The sequence below is a fragment of the Rhipicephalus microplus genome, chromosome X, assembly GCF_043290135.1.
Source record: "Rhipicephalus microplus isolate Deutch F79 chromosome X, USDA_Rmic, whole genome shotgun sequence".
NCBI lineage: Eukaryota > Metazoa > Arthropoda > Arachnida > Ixodida > Ixodidae > Rhipicephalus > Rhipicephalus microplus.
The window spans coordinates 304352289-304372323 of record NC_134710.1 but is presented as its reverse complement, the minus strand read 5'-3'; the positions used below and the strand labels follow the sequence as shown (position 1 = coordinate 304372323).

The following is a 20035-nucleotide window of genomic DNA, read 5'->3' as shown; positions in this document are numbered from 1 at the left end:
AACAACTTACAAAAGTTCTCGTTTGATAACAACGCTTCCGATCCCTCTCTTTCTTTGCCTAGTTAGTGTTCCTTATCTTGAAGCTGACTGTGTCCAAGCTCAAATGCGTTATCAGCATAGTCCGATAAAGAAGCGCCAAGAATAACACCTCGCGCTCGATATAGCAACTACTAAACAAGATGCATACATTCTTTTTCGAGCACATGGTGGGGAAAAGTAGACCCCGGCGATAAACCGTGTGTATCGGCCTCTTCCGGCGCCACGCCGGAAAAAGCCAACATAATTCAACAATGCGAAATATTAAGTTATTTGAATGAATAAACTATTTACTTGTTACTCCAGACCACACGTTGCGACTGCCAAATAGAAGGCAAATAATAAACGAAAAATAGCATTCCGCTAGCAGAATAATCAACACTATACCACGAGTGCTTCGTAGGACAAAGTTGCTAGTTCGATCCTCACCATGGTATCGAACTTAAGACCAATCAAACATTTCACTGTAAACAACCTTGGATAATGAAATTTATTACGGTGTCTCACAGTCGGGTCTTTGTTTCGGACCGTAAAGCTCATCAATTTACATGCAGTTTCCGGATTCAACACCGCAACCGAGAGATCAGCCTCCGAAATGTACTCCCAACTCAGCCCCCCCCCCCCCCGCCGCGCATTCTCTCCCTAACAGAATATATATATATATATATATATATATATATATATATATATATATATATATATATATATATATATATATATATATATATATATATATATATATATATATATATATATATATATAATGAACGTACGCAAACTTTCTTTAGCTTTTACATTTCGGCCGACCGGGCTCCTGCTTTCGTAAGGGAAGGCCCGGCCGAAAGCAATTTTTATTAATCACTGCATATATAGTGCTATGTTTAAGAAACCTATTTTTGCATAATATTCGCGTATTGCTGCTTCGCTGACAGCCTCGGAAGACTTTTCAATTGCCGCTATCGGCTCGCGAAAACACGTCCGCATATAGGAGAGGGAGCTGCTCACGTGTTCACGTGGCGCCGTTCTCCTTCAAAAATGTGACCGACAAGGGCGCGAAAGGCGAGTCGGCTGGCTGACTGACTTCGTACCGGCTGTTCATTCGCGCACAGCTGTGCGACACGCCTCACGTGTGGCGGCACACTCCAGTAGGGGGCAGACCGTGCGCTTTCGGTCAGAGGAGCACGCACCTCGCCGAGTGCCCCTGAAATGTGCCGCCAGTGCTCCGGCGGTTTCGATTCCGCGTGTGGTTGAGCTCAGCAGTTGCTCTGACGTCCAACAAGCGTCCCCTTTGACGCAAAGCCGCGCAGTTTCGTCCCATAACAGATGCCGGAAGCAGTGCTCGGCATGAGCGAAAGCGTCGTGAACGTTTCTGTGTGTGCATTATAGGCGTCACGTGTAAAGTTTATGTGGCCTTCGCAAAACCAGCTTGGAAAATCTCCTGCTACGTATGTGGTCTCGGCAACAAGGGCACGTGCTCCTTTGCCGAAGCGCGCCGCGCAGGTGTATAGCGCTTGGGGGGTCTACATGCCCCGATGCACGACAATAACGAGCAGGAATCACCGCTGCCGATAAGGATACGGAGAACAATGTCAGAGATAAGGCGCTGCATGTTTCATAAAGAACCGATCAGGGGGTATTTTTGAAGGAAAAGACACGTAGACAAATATAAACACCTCGTTTCATGTGGCTGTATTGTTTGCAATAACCTGCTTTGCACGTATAGATGATCAGAAATATATGTATATGACAAGGACTACGACAAGTTAATTGCACTGTTCGATACGGCTGTAGTGCGCTCTTCAAAGTGCTACAACGTCATGAATTTTGTCCTAATTACAGCTGAATAGATCGCACCTTTAAGACAGCGAATTTCTAGATGAAAAAGGGTGCCTGTATAAAAATGGTACCCGTGGCAGCGTTATTGACACAGTGTGGTTGGCGGTAGTAAACTTTAACGAGTTCATCAGCCCACCTCTCAAGACATTCATCCATTCTCACTAAAAATTACACCACTAAAGTATTGTACAGGCATCTCCTGAACAGTGGCATTTTCAACCCTGCTTACTTTCAACGTGAATGGTCAAGAGTGGCTGTTTGGGCTGCTTGGTATTGCTTTTTTGAAAGAAATATACTTTCTTAGTGCGTAAAGAACGTCCTTGTGCACTAAAAAAGTATATTTCTTTCATGAAATTGGATGGTGAACATGTCAATTGACGCTATACATACGCGTTTGCAATTGGAGCATGACACACCTACAACTTAATGCGAGCCTTCAGACCTATAGCTTTGCTGATGTGCCAAATTCGTGAGCTTTAAGGATTTAAAAATGAAAGCTTCGCACCAGCGGTGTCAAGCATAAAGGAAGCGCAGAGCTTGGCAGCCTTCTTTCTTTTTCTCTTCGGTTTCCTTTCTCTTTCCTCCTCTTTTCCGTTTTTTTTTTCTTTTTGGCTCTCTTTTTGGCTCTCTACCTTTCTCCTTATCATTCTTTCTACTCTTATTATTTGTTCCCGCTTTCTGTGTTTCTATTTCGCGCTTGCTTCCTTTTTTTTTTCAATTTTATACGTGGTTTTGCTGGCATTCTAGTTGTTTGTTTATTTTTCCTGGTGATGATAAGTGATCATCATCAAGGCGCTAGAAGAACAAGAGGAAGGAGACTTCTCCTTGGTGCGAGAGAGCGCCCAATACATGCTACTCACGGAGCGCTACTCCAAGCGTCCACGCGACAGCATACGACAGCTCGGCCCCCTAATGTGCCGCAAAATGTGGCGCGGTTTTAGTGAATGCAAAAAAGAAAAAAGAGTCCTAAAGAAAGGTGAATCACCCCATTGAGCTCTGAAGCCAGAAGCTACACGAACTTAATAATATAGGATATACTCTGTTTGTCGGTACGTATATACCTATACAGATGGTTCGGCTACTGCACACGGCATGTCCGATGCAATGGCCATACCATCACGATCAGAGTCCTTTCCTGTTCAGTTAGCACTGTCATGCTAACGGGATCGAGGCTTTTGTCGCATTTAGACTGCTTATTAAGACGAAAGCCTTACGTGGCTCATGAGGCGAAAAAATCTAGCGTATGTCGTCATGGCACACAGTCAAGTGACCGTGGTACGATACGTGCTATGGGAGATTTTTCAACTGGTGGGAAAATCTCCCACAGGGTTCGAAAAAAAAAAGCGTAGGCTTTACGTGAATGGAGAGGATCCTTAGCATGATATGTGCAATTTTAACATCCCAAAACCACAATATAATTATGAGAGACGCCGTAGGGGAGGGCTCCGGAAATTTCGACCACCTGGGGTTCTTTAACATGCACCCAAATCTGAGCACACGGGCCTACAACACTTCCGCCTCCATCAAAAATGCAACAGCCGCATCCGGGATTCGATCCCGCGACCTGCGGGTCAGCAGCCGAGTACCTTAGCCACTATACCACCGCGGCGGGGTGGACGATCGTTAGCAGGCACCCACCCGATGGGGTGACAATGATGTAACGAAAAGCGGGTCCTAGGGGGACGCTGTAGCCGGACCTCGTGTCTTCAATGCATCGGCGCTAATGCTTTCGTCTTCAAATCCACTGAACAATAGTGTGAAAGAGCCTCCAGACTATTTACATTAAACAGTGAGCCATTAAGAAGGTCCGCATTTGGCCATTCCAAAGAGATTGTTAAAGAGTAGGCTAGCCGCCCTGCATGCATCGAGACGCTCATGAACCACTGAATAACTCAGCCTTCGGTTCGTGTGTACAGCCGCCAGCACCTTTAACTCGAACTATTCGACGCGTGGCCTCGGCTCGCTTGGACTCAGGTCAGCGTCGCCAAGTGTTGAAAATGATACGCTTGCTGCAGTTAACGACAGATGGAGCGCGCGTCGGTTTCACTAGTAAATTTCTGTTTCCAGCATGCCTGACCGGCGCATCGAATGCACTCACTTCGCATTCCGTTTCTGCCACGTTCCGCCCGTGGCTACGTTATCGCATGCACCCACGGCGTTTGTTGTCGTATACTTATCTCGACAATGAACTATTACGTGCTACAGCTCACGCACCTTTCGCGTTTGAATTAACAGCCTAAAAAATCACATGAAGACACCTATCATATGAATTATATTAATACATGAATCAGCTGAAGACACGCTACTGCAGAACACGCAGAACACATGGAAGAACTATAGATGGTCAAATTTTTCCTGAACCCCTACTACGGCCCCCACAGCCTGTGTCGCTTTGGAAAACTAAAGCCCATCAAACAATACCACCCTTGCTTAAAGACTCAATATCCTATTTGACCTATTTGACAAGATGACACTTCGCGCTTTTAACTATGCACTGAAATCGCTTTCTTCGCATTGTATCCGCGCGTCTTCCTTGCACGCACAATCCAAATGTTTAGGCCTGTGTACTTAAATTTAAGGGCATGTTAAGGAATCCCAGGTGGTCGAAATAGCGTCTAGGTCACTGCGTCTGCACGAAACCTAAAAACAGTGTTTGGGTTTTGGGCTGGGGATGCTATTTATCGAATTTAACGGGAGCCCCAAAACCTGCCCCAATAGTTTTGGGGCCCCGCCGCGGTGGTATAGTGGCCAAGGTACTCGGCTGCTGACCCGCAGGTCGCGGGATCGAATCCCGGCTGTGGCGGCTGCATTTCTGATGAAGCCGGAAATGCTGTAGGTCCGTGTGCTCAGATTTGGGTGCACGTTAAGAAACCCCAGGTGGTCGAAATTTCCGGAGCCCTCCACTACGGCGTCTCTCGTAATCATATGGTGGTTTCGGGACGTTAAACCCCACATATCAATCAATCAATCAGAGTTTTGGGTCAGACAAACGTGACGGCACCCACTGAAGCGACGGCTCTCAGCCAAAACATGAGTGACATAAAATAGCGTAAGTGTACAAAGCTCCGCTGACCCCATACGAAAACTCGTCGCTCCTATTCGACCCAAAGCGTGCATGCGCAAAAGGATTTAGGGCCCCAAACTTTGGGGCCCCTATTCGAAAACTCCTTCCTATTACACGCAGAAATCTTGCGCTCGAAGACCATATCTTTTGTGCAGCGTGAATCGAGCAGGAAGGCGCACTCTAAATTGCGAGAACAGTTCAATTCACGTTGTCTGAAAATTAATGAACCATAACATGAACAACGCCACTGCATTTCAGGCTTATTGATTGTGCAACCTATACAAACGCCGTAAACACGCTTTTGCCCTGTTCTGTTTTTGAAACTCGAAAGGTGCGTAAGATGTCACATGCATTGGTTCATTGTCGAGGTACGTATACGACAACAAACGCCATGGGCGCGCGTGGTGGCATGTCCATGGCGAAGCATGGCGAAAATAAGATGCCAGGTGATTGCATTCAACCCGCTGGTCAGGCTGACTGGTAACAGAAATTTAATAGTGAAACCGACCCGCGCTCCATCTATCCTTACCTAGAGCCAGTGGCGTAACCGTGGGGGGGAGGGGGGTTGGGGGTTCAACCCTTCCCCCCCCCCGAAGTTTTTCGCGTGAACCCACCCCCCCCCCTCCCCCACCACTTACCCGCCTTTCTTTTCTTCGCTTCGTGCTAACATGATTTAGAAAGAAACTAAGCGGTGCTACTATGCCAGCATCATTCCTGGGCGATTTTACAGTAAATAATGTCTGCGCATGAAAAAACGTGTCGCGATGTTTGTAAAGGCTTTGGCACTCTGAGATATTGGGCAGGAATGTCGGCCGCGAGCGCTTTAGGTTGGCTCGGCGACGAGATTTGCTGCAGCGGTGGTCGCACGTGTACCCGCCGGAACAGATCTCGCCGGGGTCGACCACTACGATAATTTTCACTAGGCAGAGATTCGTTATAATGGTAAAAGCCAGACGCAGTTCGAAGGTCCGATGAGCCACGTTCAAGCTTATTAGAGCGTCACTCTTCGTACACATGCTAAGATATATATACTCAAGCCAGAAGATAACCTTTCTATTGAACGTTCGCACATTCTCATAACATGCAAACACACAAACACACAAACGCGCGACAGAATATGTGGCCCTTCCCCAAACTTCGCTTGTATGCGAGTGCACAATATATTGATACATATCTTTACTGAGTCTTAACGGCTAAAGGCACCCCGAAGTGTCTAATGACCAAGATGCAACACAGGCAAACGTGCAGGATAATCATAACCTAAGAAAGGCCTTCTAACACACTTATCATGTAACTTAAGCTGATAAATAAAAAAATGGTGGTCATAAACTTGATTAACTTAATGATATGTGTGATTAAACGTCCTAAAACCACGACATGATTATGAGAGACACCGTAGTAAAGGGGTCCGGAAATTTCGACCCCCAGGGGTTCCTTAACGTGCACCCAAACCTGAGCACACGGGCCTACAGCATTTTCGCCTCCATCGAAAATGCAGCCACTGCAGCCAGGATTCGATCTTCGCAACCTGATGGTCATAAAGCTAAAGCTGCGTAATAAGAAATGCATTGTAGCCAGCTGTAGTGAGTACAAGTTTTAATGTTCAGCAGTGTGGCAAAAGCGCTAGAATAAGGAACATAATGCTGAAAAAAATTATCGACAATGTGTGTGTGTGTGTGTGTGTGTGTGTGTGTGTGTGTGTGTGTGTGTGTGTGTGTGTGTGTGTGTGTGTGTGTGTGTGTGTGTGTGTGTGTGTGTGTGTGTGTGTGTGTGTGTGTGTGTGTGTGTGTGTGTGTGTGTGTGTGTGTGTGTGTGTGTGTGTGTGTGTGTGTGTGTGTGTGTGTGTGTGTGTGTGTGTGTGTGTGTGTGTGTGTGTGTGTGTGTGTGTGTGTGTGTGTGTGTGTGTGTGTGTGTGTGTGTGTGTGTGTGTGTGTGTGTGTGTGTGTGTGTGTGTGTGTGTGTGTGTGTGTGTGTGTGTGTGTGTGTGTGTGTGTGTGTGTGTGTGTGTGTGTGTGTGTGTGTGTGTGTGTGTGTGTGTGTGTGTGTGTGTGTGTGTGTGTGTGTGTGTGTGTGTGTGTGTGTGTGTTTTGATTCAATCCATGACGCACGTTAAGACATGCACAGAATGAAGAAACACGGGTGGACATATTAACATAAAATTAAGAACAATATACATAGTAAGCAGAATTTTTACAAGAAGTGAAATAAATCAAGTGAAAGCAAAGTTTCATGCAGCAATGAGAAATGATATACCGGGACAGTGTTGACTGTATTTTTCAATTGACACGCATATTTCCAACAGAATCGACAGTTGGGCTACTTGGATATGCACGGTATAACTGTCGTTCAAGCGCACGAATAAACACAAAAGAAGACAGGACAAGCGTTGTCCTCTCTTCCTTTCTGTTGTTGTGTTGTTAGCGCCCAGTTTTTATGGTATCATTAGCAAACGTCGTCTAGTTTCGTCGTCATGAAACTTCTGGCGTATTGGTCAGTTAAACACGTAAAGACCAATGTCGTCAGGAATCGTGGTTCCTGTTCATGCATCATGCTCCGATCAGTTTTACTAGTCGTATTAAGGCAGTGAAGAACTAAAGCTGGGAACGATTCCTTCGGGTGCTGTAGCCTTTTCGAGAGTTGTCGAGTGTGCACTGGAACAAAATTCACCCTTCGCGAAATCATCATCAAGCGTTACCTTACGACGTTTCGGCGCGGCCACCAAGTCTCATAGAAGGGTGCTGATTGATACAGTACACAAACTACCTACTAATACGTGTAGGCAGCGTATTTCAATGGGGTGACTTCACATTGCTAGGAAGCAATGCGCTCAGCAAAGTTCGGGCGGTGACACTGAATGCGAGGAAGAATAACTTTAGAGACGATACATGTCGGCTGGTCATGTTCCGCCTTAAACACAATCGCTCGTTTCTCCACTGGCAGAACGATCAAATCAAATCAAATTTATTCATCTTTCAAAGAAAAAAGTTAGGAGCTGTCACAAAAAGCTACTACAGTGAGTAGCTTAACGGGGTGACAGCTCCTCTTGAGTAGGACAGCATCAGGCAGACAAATACCAACGCTGAACAGATTACAAGGTACCCAAAAGCTTTTGACATATATTAGCGGAAACTGTAGAACATTAGTATAACAACGAAAGAAAAAACCCAAGCGTGAAATAGTTTTGGCTAGGTGAAAAAAATATAAAAAGCAACGAAATAAGGTAACCCAACGTTAAATAAGGGTTTTTATGAATAACATCCTGATTTATTTACATACATATATCACTGAGCTTATTCATTGATAAGTATTTAATATCGACGCCATTCATTATCGGAAACTGGTTTAACCCTGAGGGTAGCTGGTAACGGAACATTTGCTTCCCATAGTTTGTGCGACATCGTGCCACTTGCCACATCTCTAGGTTTCGGGTGTTGTATGCTACTATATTTGTTTTAAAGTTGGCTAAGCTTTGTAAGGCATTGTCTTGGTCATTTGTGCATTGTTTATAATAACGTTAAATCCTATATTCATATAGTGATTGAACTCGAATAATACGAAATTCGGCAAACAATTCAATTGTATGTGACAAATAGGGCACCTTGCAAGTTAGTCTAACTATTAGTTTTTGTAATACAAATAATTTCACGATATTTACATTTGTAGTTGCACCTTATACAAGCGGTATACATTTACACCACTTTCCTTCAGGTACCTGTAAGGTCGCGCTTGCCCAGTATCTTACTCTGTGGTGAAACATCTCGCGTTTGTGAGTGCGCTCCTGGACAAGGCTGGTAGATTCCGTTGCGTTGTGAGGCCATACCACAAACGTGAATGAACGCAAAGACATTGATGCCAGCAGTGAAGTTCCAGCGACTCACATCAGAATGCCCGAAACAGACAACAGACAGGCGTGGATGGTGCATAGTACAGTGTAAGTAAACTCGTGTTGCATGCGCTGGCAGTTTTCGTCGGAGCTCACGCGTACTGAGAAATTGATTATGGTGCACTATGACTTCTGAAATAGACCGTAGTTAATTCCTTCATCACTAGTGAACTGATCACTTAAGCTTTTGTGTGCTACGAGTCCATTCCTGTTCACGCCGGCATAAGTGTTGCCAACATGTATGAATGCACGTATACTATAGTCAGAACAGTGGCATATCTGCTGCACGATGAAATATTTTGTACAGCTGTGAATGTGTTGACGTAAAGGGAAATGACGGCTGCACGCTTGCAAACAACGGAAGATGCCTTGCCGCAAGGCTATTGTCTCAGGGGGCAGAGTGACGAAAGCTACGATAAAAAAATAAGTGAAACGAGAACATTGCGCGTTTTTGCGCGTATATAAGTTTTTTAGCGCATCTACCCAGCGAACAAGGCATTTCCATGTGTGTAGCTCTAGTCTCATGATTCCTATCAGGTGCATTTTCGTTTGAGACCAACTGAACATTTCTCAACAATGATTACTTTGCCCTTCCAGATTGCATAATAAAACCTCTACTATTGGAAGTCTTCACTGCTATCAAAAGTCCCAGTGCGACTGTAATGTCAACCGAGGTTGCGAGAAAGTCTGAGCAAAAAATAACGTGTGCGAAATCGTGTTGCCAACGTGCAGCATAAACAACAAAAAAATTACATACTGCTTATTGCAGGCATGCTTGATGTGTGCAGTAAAGTAACGAAAAATGTTGACTAAAACCTATCACTGCGCCAGGGCTGCTTGACATTAGAGATCAGCGAACTGGGAGCGCAGGAGGAAGACAGACACGAAGCAAGGAGGAGGCACACAGCACGAGCGCCACAGTGAGCACTCGTACGGTGTGCCTCCTCCTTGCTTCGTGTCTGTCTTCCTCCTGCGCTCCCAGTTCGCTGAACAATTATGAATTACCAACTAGCCCACCTTCCCATCCTATGACATTAGAGCTTAACATAAAAATCATTCCCATAGACATCTCGCAAACATCGACAGTAAGAAATTATTGGCTCAGCAAAGAAAGCAAAAACGAAATGTAATCATGAATGTACAAACACATGCTGCGTATACCTGGTGCTGAAGACTGAGGTGCAAAAAAAAACATATCGTGAAGCAGGAAGAGCAGGAGAGAAGACAGAACAGCGCCAGAACAGCGACAGAACATGTGCGCTGCTCTTTCTTCTCTCCTGCTCTTCCTGTTTCACGATATGTTTTTTTGCGCCTCAGTCTTCTGCACCGAGTATGCACCAACTAGCCCAAAAACAAGTCCTTTTGGAATACCTTTCTGCGTATACCGCTCATTCTTCGTTGCAAGTAGAGCCGTCCTTCACTCGTGAAACGCACTTCGCCACGACGAGGACTGTGTCATTTACGCTTAACAGAGATTAACGATGTCTTCTCCTATCGGGAGGGCTCGCAATGAGGCGTTTTCGAACACGAGTTCATTCAATGGTGCGACAAGAGGCCGTTGCTCCTAACGGTCACTCTACCTGTCGTTTACACCCGCCGCTGTGGTCTAGTGGCTAAGGTACTCGGCTGCTAACCTGTAGGTTGTGGGATCGAACCCTGGCTGCGGCGGCTGCATTTTCCTTGGATGCGAAAATGCTGTAGGCCCGTGTGCTCAGATTTGGGTGCACGTGGAAGAACACCAGGTGGTCGAAATTTCCGGAGCCCTCCACTACGGCGTCTTTCTTATCGGAATAAAATAAAAAAAAAACTTTATTTCGTCTCCCCTAATCATATAGTGGTTTTGAGACGTCAAACCACACATATCAATAAGTTACCTGTCGTTCACTGTGTTTTACTGCGATTACTTTACTTTTGCTTACTCACCTCACAAGCATACACATGGGGAGAGCGGGAGGAGTCTCATGATTTCGATATACATGTACACAATCTCCTCAAGCTACCACCGATAATCACGTCACAGAGGAAAGCTGATGCCTGTGTCACCCGTCCCCGTCGGGTTTGTGTGAACCCCTCCCGAAAAATATCAAGCATACCATTTTCAACGCTTGGCGGTGCTGGCCTCTGTTCAAGCGAGCTGAGGCCATGCATCGGAGCATTCGCGTTAGAGGTGCTGACAGTTTGTTGACTGATTAATTAATTAATTAATTAATTAATTGCTTGATGTGGGGTTTATCGTCCCAAAAATCGGCATATGATTATCAGATACATCGTAGTGGAGGGCTCCCAAAATTTCGACCACCTGGGGTTCTTTAACGTTCGCCCAAATCTGAGCACACGGGCCAACAGCATTTTCGTCTCCATCGAAAATGCAGCAGCAGCCACTGAGATTCGATCCCGTGACCTGCGGGTAAGCAGCCGAGTACCTTAGCCACTAGACCACCGCGGCTGGGTGGACTGACGGCTGTACGTTCAAGCCATCGCACTATGATTATGGGTCACGCCGTAACAGCAAACTCCAAACTCCGGATTGACTTTGAGTACAGAAGCGCGTCAAGCTGCGCCATTTGTCAGGGTGTAGCGCAAACAAAAAAACAATATACGAGAACACAAAAGAAGGGATGCTTGTGTTTCTTCTTTTCTTTTGCATTCTCGACTGTTTTAGACGTGAACCATTTCTTAGCGAACTTCGGCATTTCAACCGTATCTATCTATGTATCTATCTATCTATCTATCTATCTATCTATCTATCTATCTATCTATCTATCTATCTATCCCAACGACTTTTAGTTCTCCTGGCCGTTTCGATAATGGTATTCATACCAAAATTGGTATGGCATAACATAACTGTATGACGAGCATAAAGGGACTAGTCACAACATGAAAATTGTAACATGTGTGTCATGAATGTAATGATTTACATTTCATGGTCTTGCTGCTTTTGCAGTGGTTTCGTTGACATATTATATTTGAAAAAAACTGGTATGGTACGACATGACTGCGTGGCGAACATAAATGGCAGACCACTCTAATGTGGAAATCATGACATGCATGTCATGTAAGTCATGACTACACGCCACGCTCGTGGTGCAGTTTCCCTAGTTTCATATACCGTAGTTGGTAATATGGGACGTAAATGCATGACGAAAGTATATGACTGGTGCAAACATGATAATCATGAAATGCATAACACGTAAGAATATGACTACATGCAAACATGATAATCATGACAAGCGTGTTATGTAAGAACATGACAACATTCCACGCTCATGATGCGCTCGCGGCCGTTTTGCTAGCTTCACATACACCAAATTTGGTATTCCGTGACGCGAACGGACGACCAAGGTAAATTACACGTCCAAACATGATAATCATGATATGCGTATAATGTAAAACATGACTACACGCTCCACTCATAGAGTGCTCGCAGCCGTTTCACTAGCTCCACATATGCTAAATTTGGTATCACGTGACGTGAATAGACGACGAAGGTAAATTACACGTCCAAACATGATAATCATGACATGCGCGTCAGATAAAACATGACTACACGCTACGCCTATAGCATGCTCGCGGCTGTTTCACTAGCTTCACATATACAAAATTTGGTATTATGCGATGTGGATTGAAATGAAGAAGAAATGGACATGGACCGGGCATGTAGCACGGAAAGCCGCTGGCCATTAAGGGTAACTAACTGGATTCCCAGAGAAGGCAAGCGGGTTAGGGGGAGACAGAAGTCTAGGTGGACAGATGAGATCAAGAAGTCTGTGGGTATAAATTGGCAGCAGCAAGCACAGGACCGAGTTACTGGCGGAACATGGGAGAGGCCTTTGTAATGCAGTACGTGGACGTAGTCAGACTTTCAATGATGATGTGAATGGACGACGAACACGCATTTAGGGCGCAAACATGATAATTATGACATATAACTCACGTAGGGCATAATTTACGACCTCCTAGTAACGTTGTGCTGATTTTAAAGTTACATATCAACCTTCCTCATTCGTGCCTCGCATATCATCATTTCCTACTATACGTGGGATATGCATTTTTTTCATTGTTTTTTCACTATTGCACCATTATCTTGACTAGATGGGCTTCTTGAACAAGTAAGTACCTATATCTAACTACAAGGCATTATTGCATATCACTATCATCGAATCGCGGCTCCCACGGTCGGGAAACCAACCCACGCACTCGTGTTAAACGTGAGTATATAGTGCAGCAGCATAGCAGTATACCTACCACGGTGGTTTGTTTGTTTTTCTGCACCGTCATATCTCAACGAAGCGTGCTTCTAGAAATACGCATTTTTTTTATATCGCACATAACTTGATCAACAAAACCACAACAAACGTCGGAACGAGCAGTTGCTTCCCGCAGCATTTACCACATAGCTGTTGAAAAATGTGTGCACCTTCAGTTTAGTAATAGCCGAGCCACTCAAGGCTGCGCAATCTGCAGCTATTACAGTTACTGTATGCGACTGATCAGACATACCGTTAGCTTGCCGCTTAAGTCGCCAGGACGACAAGTGGAATATATTGTCACTCTGAACTTGATTCGTGATTCCCGCGTGAAACTATAGAAGGTCAAATAGCGCCTCTTAGGAGGATTGCACTGTACGACCGCCTTTGAGCGCGCAATCGTGGGTGCACGTCACCGTGCCTTCTCTTGACCGTATTTTTTTTTTGGTCTGTCTCCCAGAGCAAAATCATTTTTTTCCCTCTTGGTTTTATTGTTGCATTTGGTAGACATGTGATATGTGCTTCTTAGCCTCTTACACAAAATCAACATCTGAAATGAGACCTTGGGTTCTTCGGCGACGTCGTCATCTTGTGGTATATACCTGCGGGATCTAAAGTATACCAAGGGATGACATATAGATCAAGAGAGAATGGTCGCGGTAAGTGTCGTGCCCCAACATTTGTCAACCAAGATGAAACATGCAGCCCTTACAAAAAGTGCTAAATAACAGCTATTATTATTATCAGTCACATCGTCATCATCATCATCATCATCATTTACGTTATTATTATTATTATTATTATTATTATTATTATTATTATTATTATTATTATTATTATTATTATTATTATTATTATTATTATTATTATTATTATTATTATTATTATAGCAAGTTTGGTTAATCTACATGTACGGCGAGACTTCTCTTTCATCGAATAAAAGCAGGAAAAGTTAACTCAATACTCAGCACCCAAAAATAAAAGTTAAGGGGAAATTTGAGTGAATGAGGGAAGGGGGGGATAACAACCGGAGATCAGGTTGCATAGACGTTGCGTAGGCTGCAAGCGATCTTCATGTACGTACAAATACAGAGATCGCGATCAGTGGAAGCCTAACACCAACAGCTCAGTTACTTCCAGGCAGCCGATTCAAATAAGCAGCGATTGTACAGTCGCTTCAAATCGAATACCAAACTAGAGGGTGCTGCGGCGCACGGGAAAATTACGGGGCACTTGATGTACCTCACAGACCACAAGCAAGTGCATAATGGAATAGGATGCCACCCTGAAAACGAATGAATGAGAAAGTGCGAACGACTGACTAACTTCCCGCTGGAAGTTACGAAGTTTATGTGAAAGTTACAAACTCGTTCAATGGTTATCATTAGACTATTCGGGTAAAAAAAAAGATTGACTGTTGGCACGTAAGAGTTTCGTAGCGCTACGAGAAAATTTGTTTAGAAAAGAAAATCCCAGTTTCTCGCACGTGGTGAGGTGTTCGTACACCACCATCACCATTTTAAATGTGTCGCGCATGCGAGTGAGGGCGTTTACCTAACACCGTTAACTCGTGGCTCAAATTTGCTGCGCAATATGACTGCGCTATACAATAGACTGGGACAGAGACACGCTCACTCTGCTTCGTGTGGGCTCGAAGAGGCGGCTGTAACGGGCATCGTCGCGTCGCACGATCATTTCTCCACCGTGCACGTGCACAACGGTTCGATTCGAATGTCATCACTCACATCTCGCGTTTTTGTTTAACAACATCGCTTATAGTACACGCAAATTGTGAAGAACGAAGAAGAAAACTGATTGACGCATGCACACCGAGGAAACTTACCCTTGTCGCTGGCGGCTTGTTCGAGCAGGCTGACCGTGTTACGCGCGTCGGCCATTGTGGCTGCCTGCGTTCGAAGACGGCGGCCGGGCTAGTCGGATTTCCTTCCTGTGCAACGATATCCCGCACGGCCCGGGATCTCGCCGAAGCCTGGCTCCTCCGCCGCCGCCGCCACCTCTGCACGGGCCGCGAATGAAATCGCATCGAAGCTGGAATGTGCAAGAAAAAAGAAAAAAGAGGGAAAGAACGGAAGCTGAAGCTCGCCGACAGAACATCACTTGCAGCTCATGGTATTTTCCCATACTTTCCGAGAGAGTGATAGAAGGTGACAGAAGCAAGAAAAGGTTGGGATGTCAACCAGAAGAGCATCCAGTTCGTTCCCATGCATAAATGAAGGGGGAATCAATGGGGGAAAGGTGAGACAGAAAAAAAAAACATATGAACGAGAAAAAAAAACTTCGGCCAAATAGTATAGATGCATGCGACACCGCGGTTATCGAGAATCTAACTGCTCAATACGGTTCACTTGTTCATGAATGGTTAGCAAAAATAGATATACTTTCTTCTGTATACGCCTTCAAAACATTACAAAGTAGACGAGTCGCTGTGCGAAAAACCACTCGACATCATTATATATATATATATATATATATATATATATATATATATATATATATATATATATATATATATATATATATATATATATATAGCGCGAAACATGATCCTCGACGCAGTGATATATACGTAAGGCCTTCACGTACACAGGATCGGCATTTGTCTCATGTATCTCGCTGCGTGGAGCCTCTATTTAGCTCTCTAAAGAAACGTTCCATTAAAATCACATATACGTGTATTTAAGGGCAGTCTGAGAAGAGACAGCCATCGACGGGATCGTGGCAGTCTCTCCCAAAGCTATCTGGCGAAAACAAAAAAGTGCGCCTCGATTATTGGGTGATCTCGGTGTGAATACGTTCCCCAGTATTTGTGATTTGGCGGGAGAGAGATTTGAATAGGCGGTAATACACGAACGTAGCGCGACGGTTATCATATGATTGACAAACCCTACATATCAGTAGGGATGACTCGAGTGTCCCAGTGTGTTCGTACTACATGCATTTTGTACTACTCTGCTGACTTCCTGGTTGTAAAAAGAGAAAAAAAAAACACGCGTTTAGGTTAGCTACCTGGGAGAGAAAACATAGTTGAAGCCCTCGAGCTAGATTCTGCTCAATCGGCGGGACATCGCTTCAACGAGCTATTTAAGTACGAAATTGACCGATTACTGAATTTGCCTAATGAAGTCTTTAATGAATTGAATTGTGACACACACTGAATATTCATAATTTAAGTCGGTAAGATTGCGAAATATATGCAGTTGGAAATAATTCCTCGAATGACGCATGTTTTGGAAAATGGGCCCTAGGACCCGCCCTTAAATGATATAATCGTTTTTTTATTTTTTTCATTTTTTTGGGGAAAAAACGTTGTTTGGGGGGGGGGGGCACAAAAATCTACGTCGGTTCATATTTGAATTGACTTAAAGTTTAACCTCATGTAGTGCCGTCCGTGTTGTACCCCGTGCTGCAAGTCGATTCAAGAAAGAATGTATTACTCAGTCCTGAAATTATTGCGTAGAAACGGTTGTAAACCTGAGAACACGTTCCAGGTGTATACCGCTTGGGCAATATACTCAGCTACAATTACTAAATTACAATAAAGGTCTTAACTTATTGAATTATGAAATTAGTTACTTTAATCAATTATTAAATTACACATTGGAGTTTCTCAAGCAAATCTTAACTTGTTTTATTTCTGCTACTGTTCCCATCAGCAAGCAGCACAACACCCTTCCATGGATTACTCCTAGCTATAACCGATGGCACCACGCAAGCATCTGACCAACGAGCAGATCAGCTGAGTTGTTCTTGTATACACCCCCGCATTGTGTGGATGACACAAAATAAATGTACAGGATTACAAAAACCGGAGTTTACCAGATAAACTAATCAATAAAAAAAACACGACGATCTGGTATTGAAGTAAGATACGGAAAACCAGTGAGACGAAGGGCGAAAACGAAGAAAATGCCAAGTGTCGCTTGTTTTGCGCATCCACGTGCTAAAAAAATAACCATCCTCTGCACTGAACACGATGACGAGAATCGGGCTGGTCAAAGCATAGTATGAGAGAGAGCCATGCACTTTTTAGCGCCATAAATATCCGATACTGCGTTTTGCAACCACCTGTCATGTTATATAACACTATCTAATAACGCGGCGTCTCTAACAACTTTCACGAGTGGCGCCTGTCCTCCCGACTCTCTTTCAGCTCGCAAATCTTTCTGTCAAGCCCCGCCGCGGTGGTCTAGTGGCTAAGGTACTCGGCTGCTGCCCCGCAGGTCGCGGGTCCGAATCCCGGCTGCGGCGCCTGCATTTGCGATGGAGGCGGAAGTGTCGTAGGCCCGTGTGCACAGATTTGGGAGCACGTTAAAGAACCACAGGTGGTCGAAATTTCCGGAGCCCTCCACTACGGCGTCTCTCATAATCATATCGTGGTTTTGGGACGTTAAACCCCACATATCAAACAATCTTTCTGTCAAATCTAGACCGTACAAACTCTCGAAATGCAAATGCGCAACTATGGTATCAACTTCAAACCGTTTCACGTGATTTCTGCGTAGAAATTGTTTGATAGATCGACATAACATACGTGATTGTTTGCTTTGGTTGGGAGATACGCGGGGAACAAAAAAAAGCGGAACTTCGGCATTTGAAAGAATCATGCGCTCAGCGCCTGAATAAGCCGATAGCAAACGATACAGCAATTGTACAATCAGCTACTGCAGAGACACCTTTTTTTTTTCTAGAACTTTTGCGTACTGGTAAATACCTGCGTAGGCGCTAAGCAAACACCTTCCTTTACCCATTAGCTTGGGCTGGCGAAATGGATAAGTTAAATATGCAGCTCTTAGTGTGATCAAACCTTACTGAGCATTTCTGCCAGCGGTGATATATGCGCGCGCTGGTATACAGCGCAAACACGAACGGCGCGAAGCACGAACTGTGGTGGAGGATCCAGTGCCGGCTACATGTAAGCAGCCTGCATGAAACCGTACTAGCACGGTCGCGAGTTCAGTTTGGGCCCCCGATGAAACAGAACCAACCCTCGCATTTCAATTAGCATCTGCTGCGCTCTTCCGACGTCAAAGTTTTCAATCGACTCAATATACATGTTTTTTTTTTCTGGTTAGAATGATGGTACTAATATCTTAATCTAGTATCGCCCCGCCGCCCTATCAAGCTGAGTAGAAGGAGGCGCGGACGAACGTCAAGGGGGTGAGTCGAATGAGCGTGCCCCCGCCAACATACACTCGTAAATGCGCGCGCGCGACGCAGCCACGAGGAGTTGCTGTGCAAAGGCCGACCACGAACGAACAATGCTGCAAGCGACGGCAGAGGAGACAATGACATACCCGAGCATCGGCGTGCGTCCGCCGCTGGCTGCGCCGCCGTGATACCGCCGACCTGCCAAGTCCCGGCGCAGCGATCGCGCGCACGGCCCACGCAGTCGCTGCACCGCGCGGCGCTGTGTAGAGAACTACCTTGCCGGCAGGGGGAATTCTTCTTCGCGGCGCACGATAAGATAGCGTGTTTTTGGTGAACCTCGCGTAATGCCGCGGCGATAAAAGCGCGAGCAAACCGCCGGCGGGCGTTCCCCGGAGGCGACGGGACAAATTACGAGCTTTGTTCTTTCCGGGGCCTCTTTAATAAGAGTCCTGCTAAGTGAACATAGCGGCTCCCTGGAGAAAGCAAGGTCGTGCGTTCGATATGCAGAAGATGGGAGCCGATCAGAGGGGGAGAGCAGACCGGGTTCTTCGCGCGAGACTAAGGTGGTTGATGACCAAAGCATAATTAAACACATCTCCACCCGTTGGCCAAACCTGAGCGGGGCACGCGTACTACATGACGTGTACTCTCGCGCCAAGAATGCGGTCCCAGCCCCACCGCTGTGGTCTAGTGGCTAAGGTACTCGGCTGCTGACCCGCAGGTCGCGGGATCGAATCCCGGCTGCAGTGGCTGCATTTCCGATGGAGGCGGAAATGTTGTAGGCCCGTGTGCTCAGATTTGGGTTCCCGTTGAAGAACCCCAGGTGGTCGAAATCTCCGGAGCCCTCCACTACGGCGTCTCTCATAATCATATCGTGGTTTTGGGGCGTTCAACCCCACAAATCAATCAATCAATGTGGTCCTAGTGGACGCAGTGGCGTCGTACCCTAAGTTAGCCGAGTCACTAAATGAATGCAGATGCGTCGGCTGATTAAGAGAATACGCCGTGCAATGACCTAATTGAAGTGCCCCACGCCCGGCTGCTATAGCAAGCTTGTTTATCTAATCAGGTTACTGAGAACAGAAGGTGAAGCGATAAAAAGATAGGCGATATAATGCCATGAAATATTGCTTTTCTTTATGTAAAGGAAGTTTTCGTTCGAGGAGCAAAATGGTAGTAACGACAAAAGCATGCAGAGGAACAATCAAGTATACTCACGATTGTTAGTAGAATCTCTTGTAGCGCTCGTAAAACGAAGGACTCAGAAATTGCAAGATCCATAGAAAATAGAGTGTTGACATCATCACCAGCATAATCCACTTGAGCGTGTGAAAAAGGTCCATGCTGCGCACATATTCGGCATAGAGGATATAATTACGCGTGTTTTCCTGCGTGTCTTATCATAAATAAAGCAACATTTTCGTTGAAGATGGGATAGCTTTGTCGTTTCAGTGGTTATCTATCGATGATTTAAGTAAGCTGTAAAGTGTGAAGGTCGAACCAGAAACCTAGTGCATAAATGTGAGATACGACCTTCAATACGTTATCTCAAACATTTGTGCTAAACAGCGAATTTGGTGGCGGGAAAAAAAATAACGTGAGGCTGCACCAATAGTTCTTGGCGACTATAATTATCCTTCGTGAACTGTATACCTACTAGTTGGGTAAAAATTTGTCGTTGCACTCTATTTCTGCTTCACTTTCACTACAGAAATAAAGCATTGTTTGACAAAAAGAAAATGAAGCGAAAAAAAAACTCGCACTGACCTGTCACTTTTACTAGCCAATAATCAGCGTGAT

The 20035-nt window shown here is 45.1% G+C and overlaps 1 protein-coding gene across 3 annotated transcripts in view; it reads right to left on the bottom strand.

Moving 5' to 3' along the window:
• The window catches only part of LOC119161350 (uncharacterized), a 67735-nt gene extending 48156 nt beyond the window's left edge, over positions 1-19579 (bottom strand). Inside the window, exons 1-2 of one of the 3 annotated variants that reach the window (XM_075879459.1) lie at positions 19454-19579; positions 14910-15115 (exon numbers count right to left, since the gene is read on the bottom strand). In XM_075879459.1, coding sequence (XP_075735574.1) covers positions 14910-15110 — 201 coding nt within the window. In that variant the 5' untranslated portion in view covers positions 15111-15115; positions 19454-19579. Of the gene's footprint in view, positions 1-14909; positions 15116-18381; positions 18501-19453 lie in introns of those variants that run through there. The other 2 variants (XM_075879457.1, XM_037413785.2) reach the window with 2 other exon arrangements.
• Between the last annotated feature and the right edge of the window lie 456 nt (positions 19580-20035).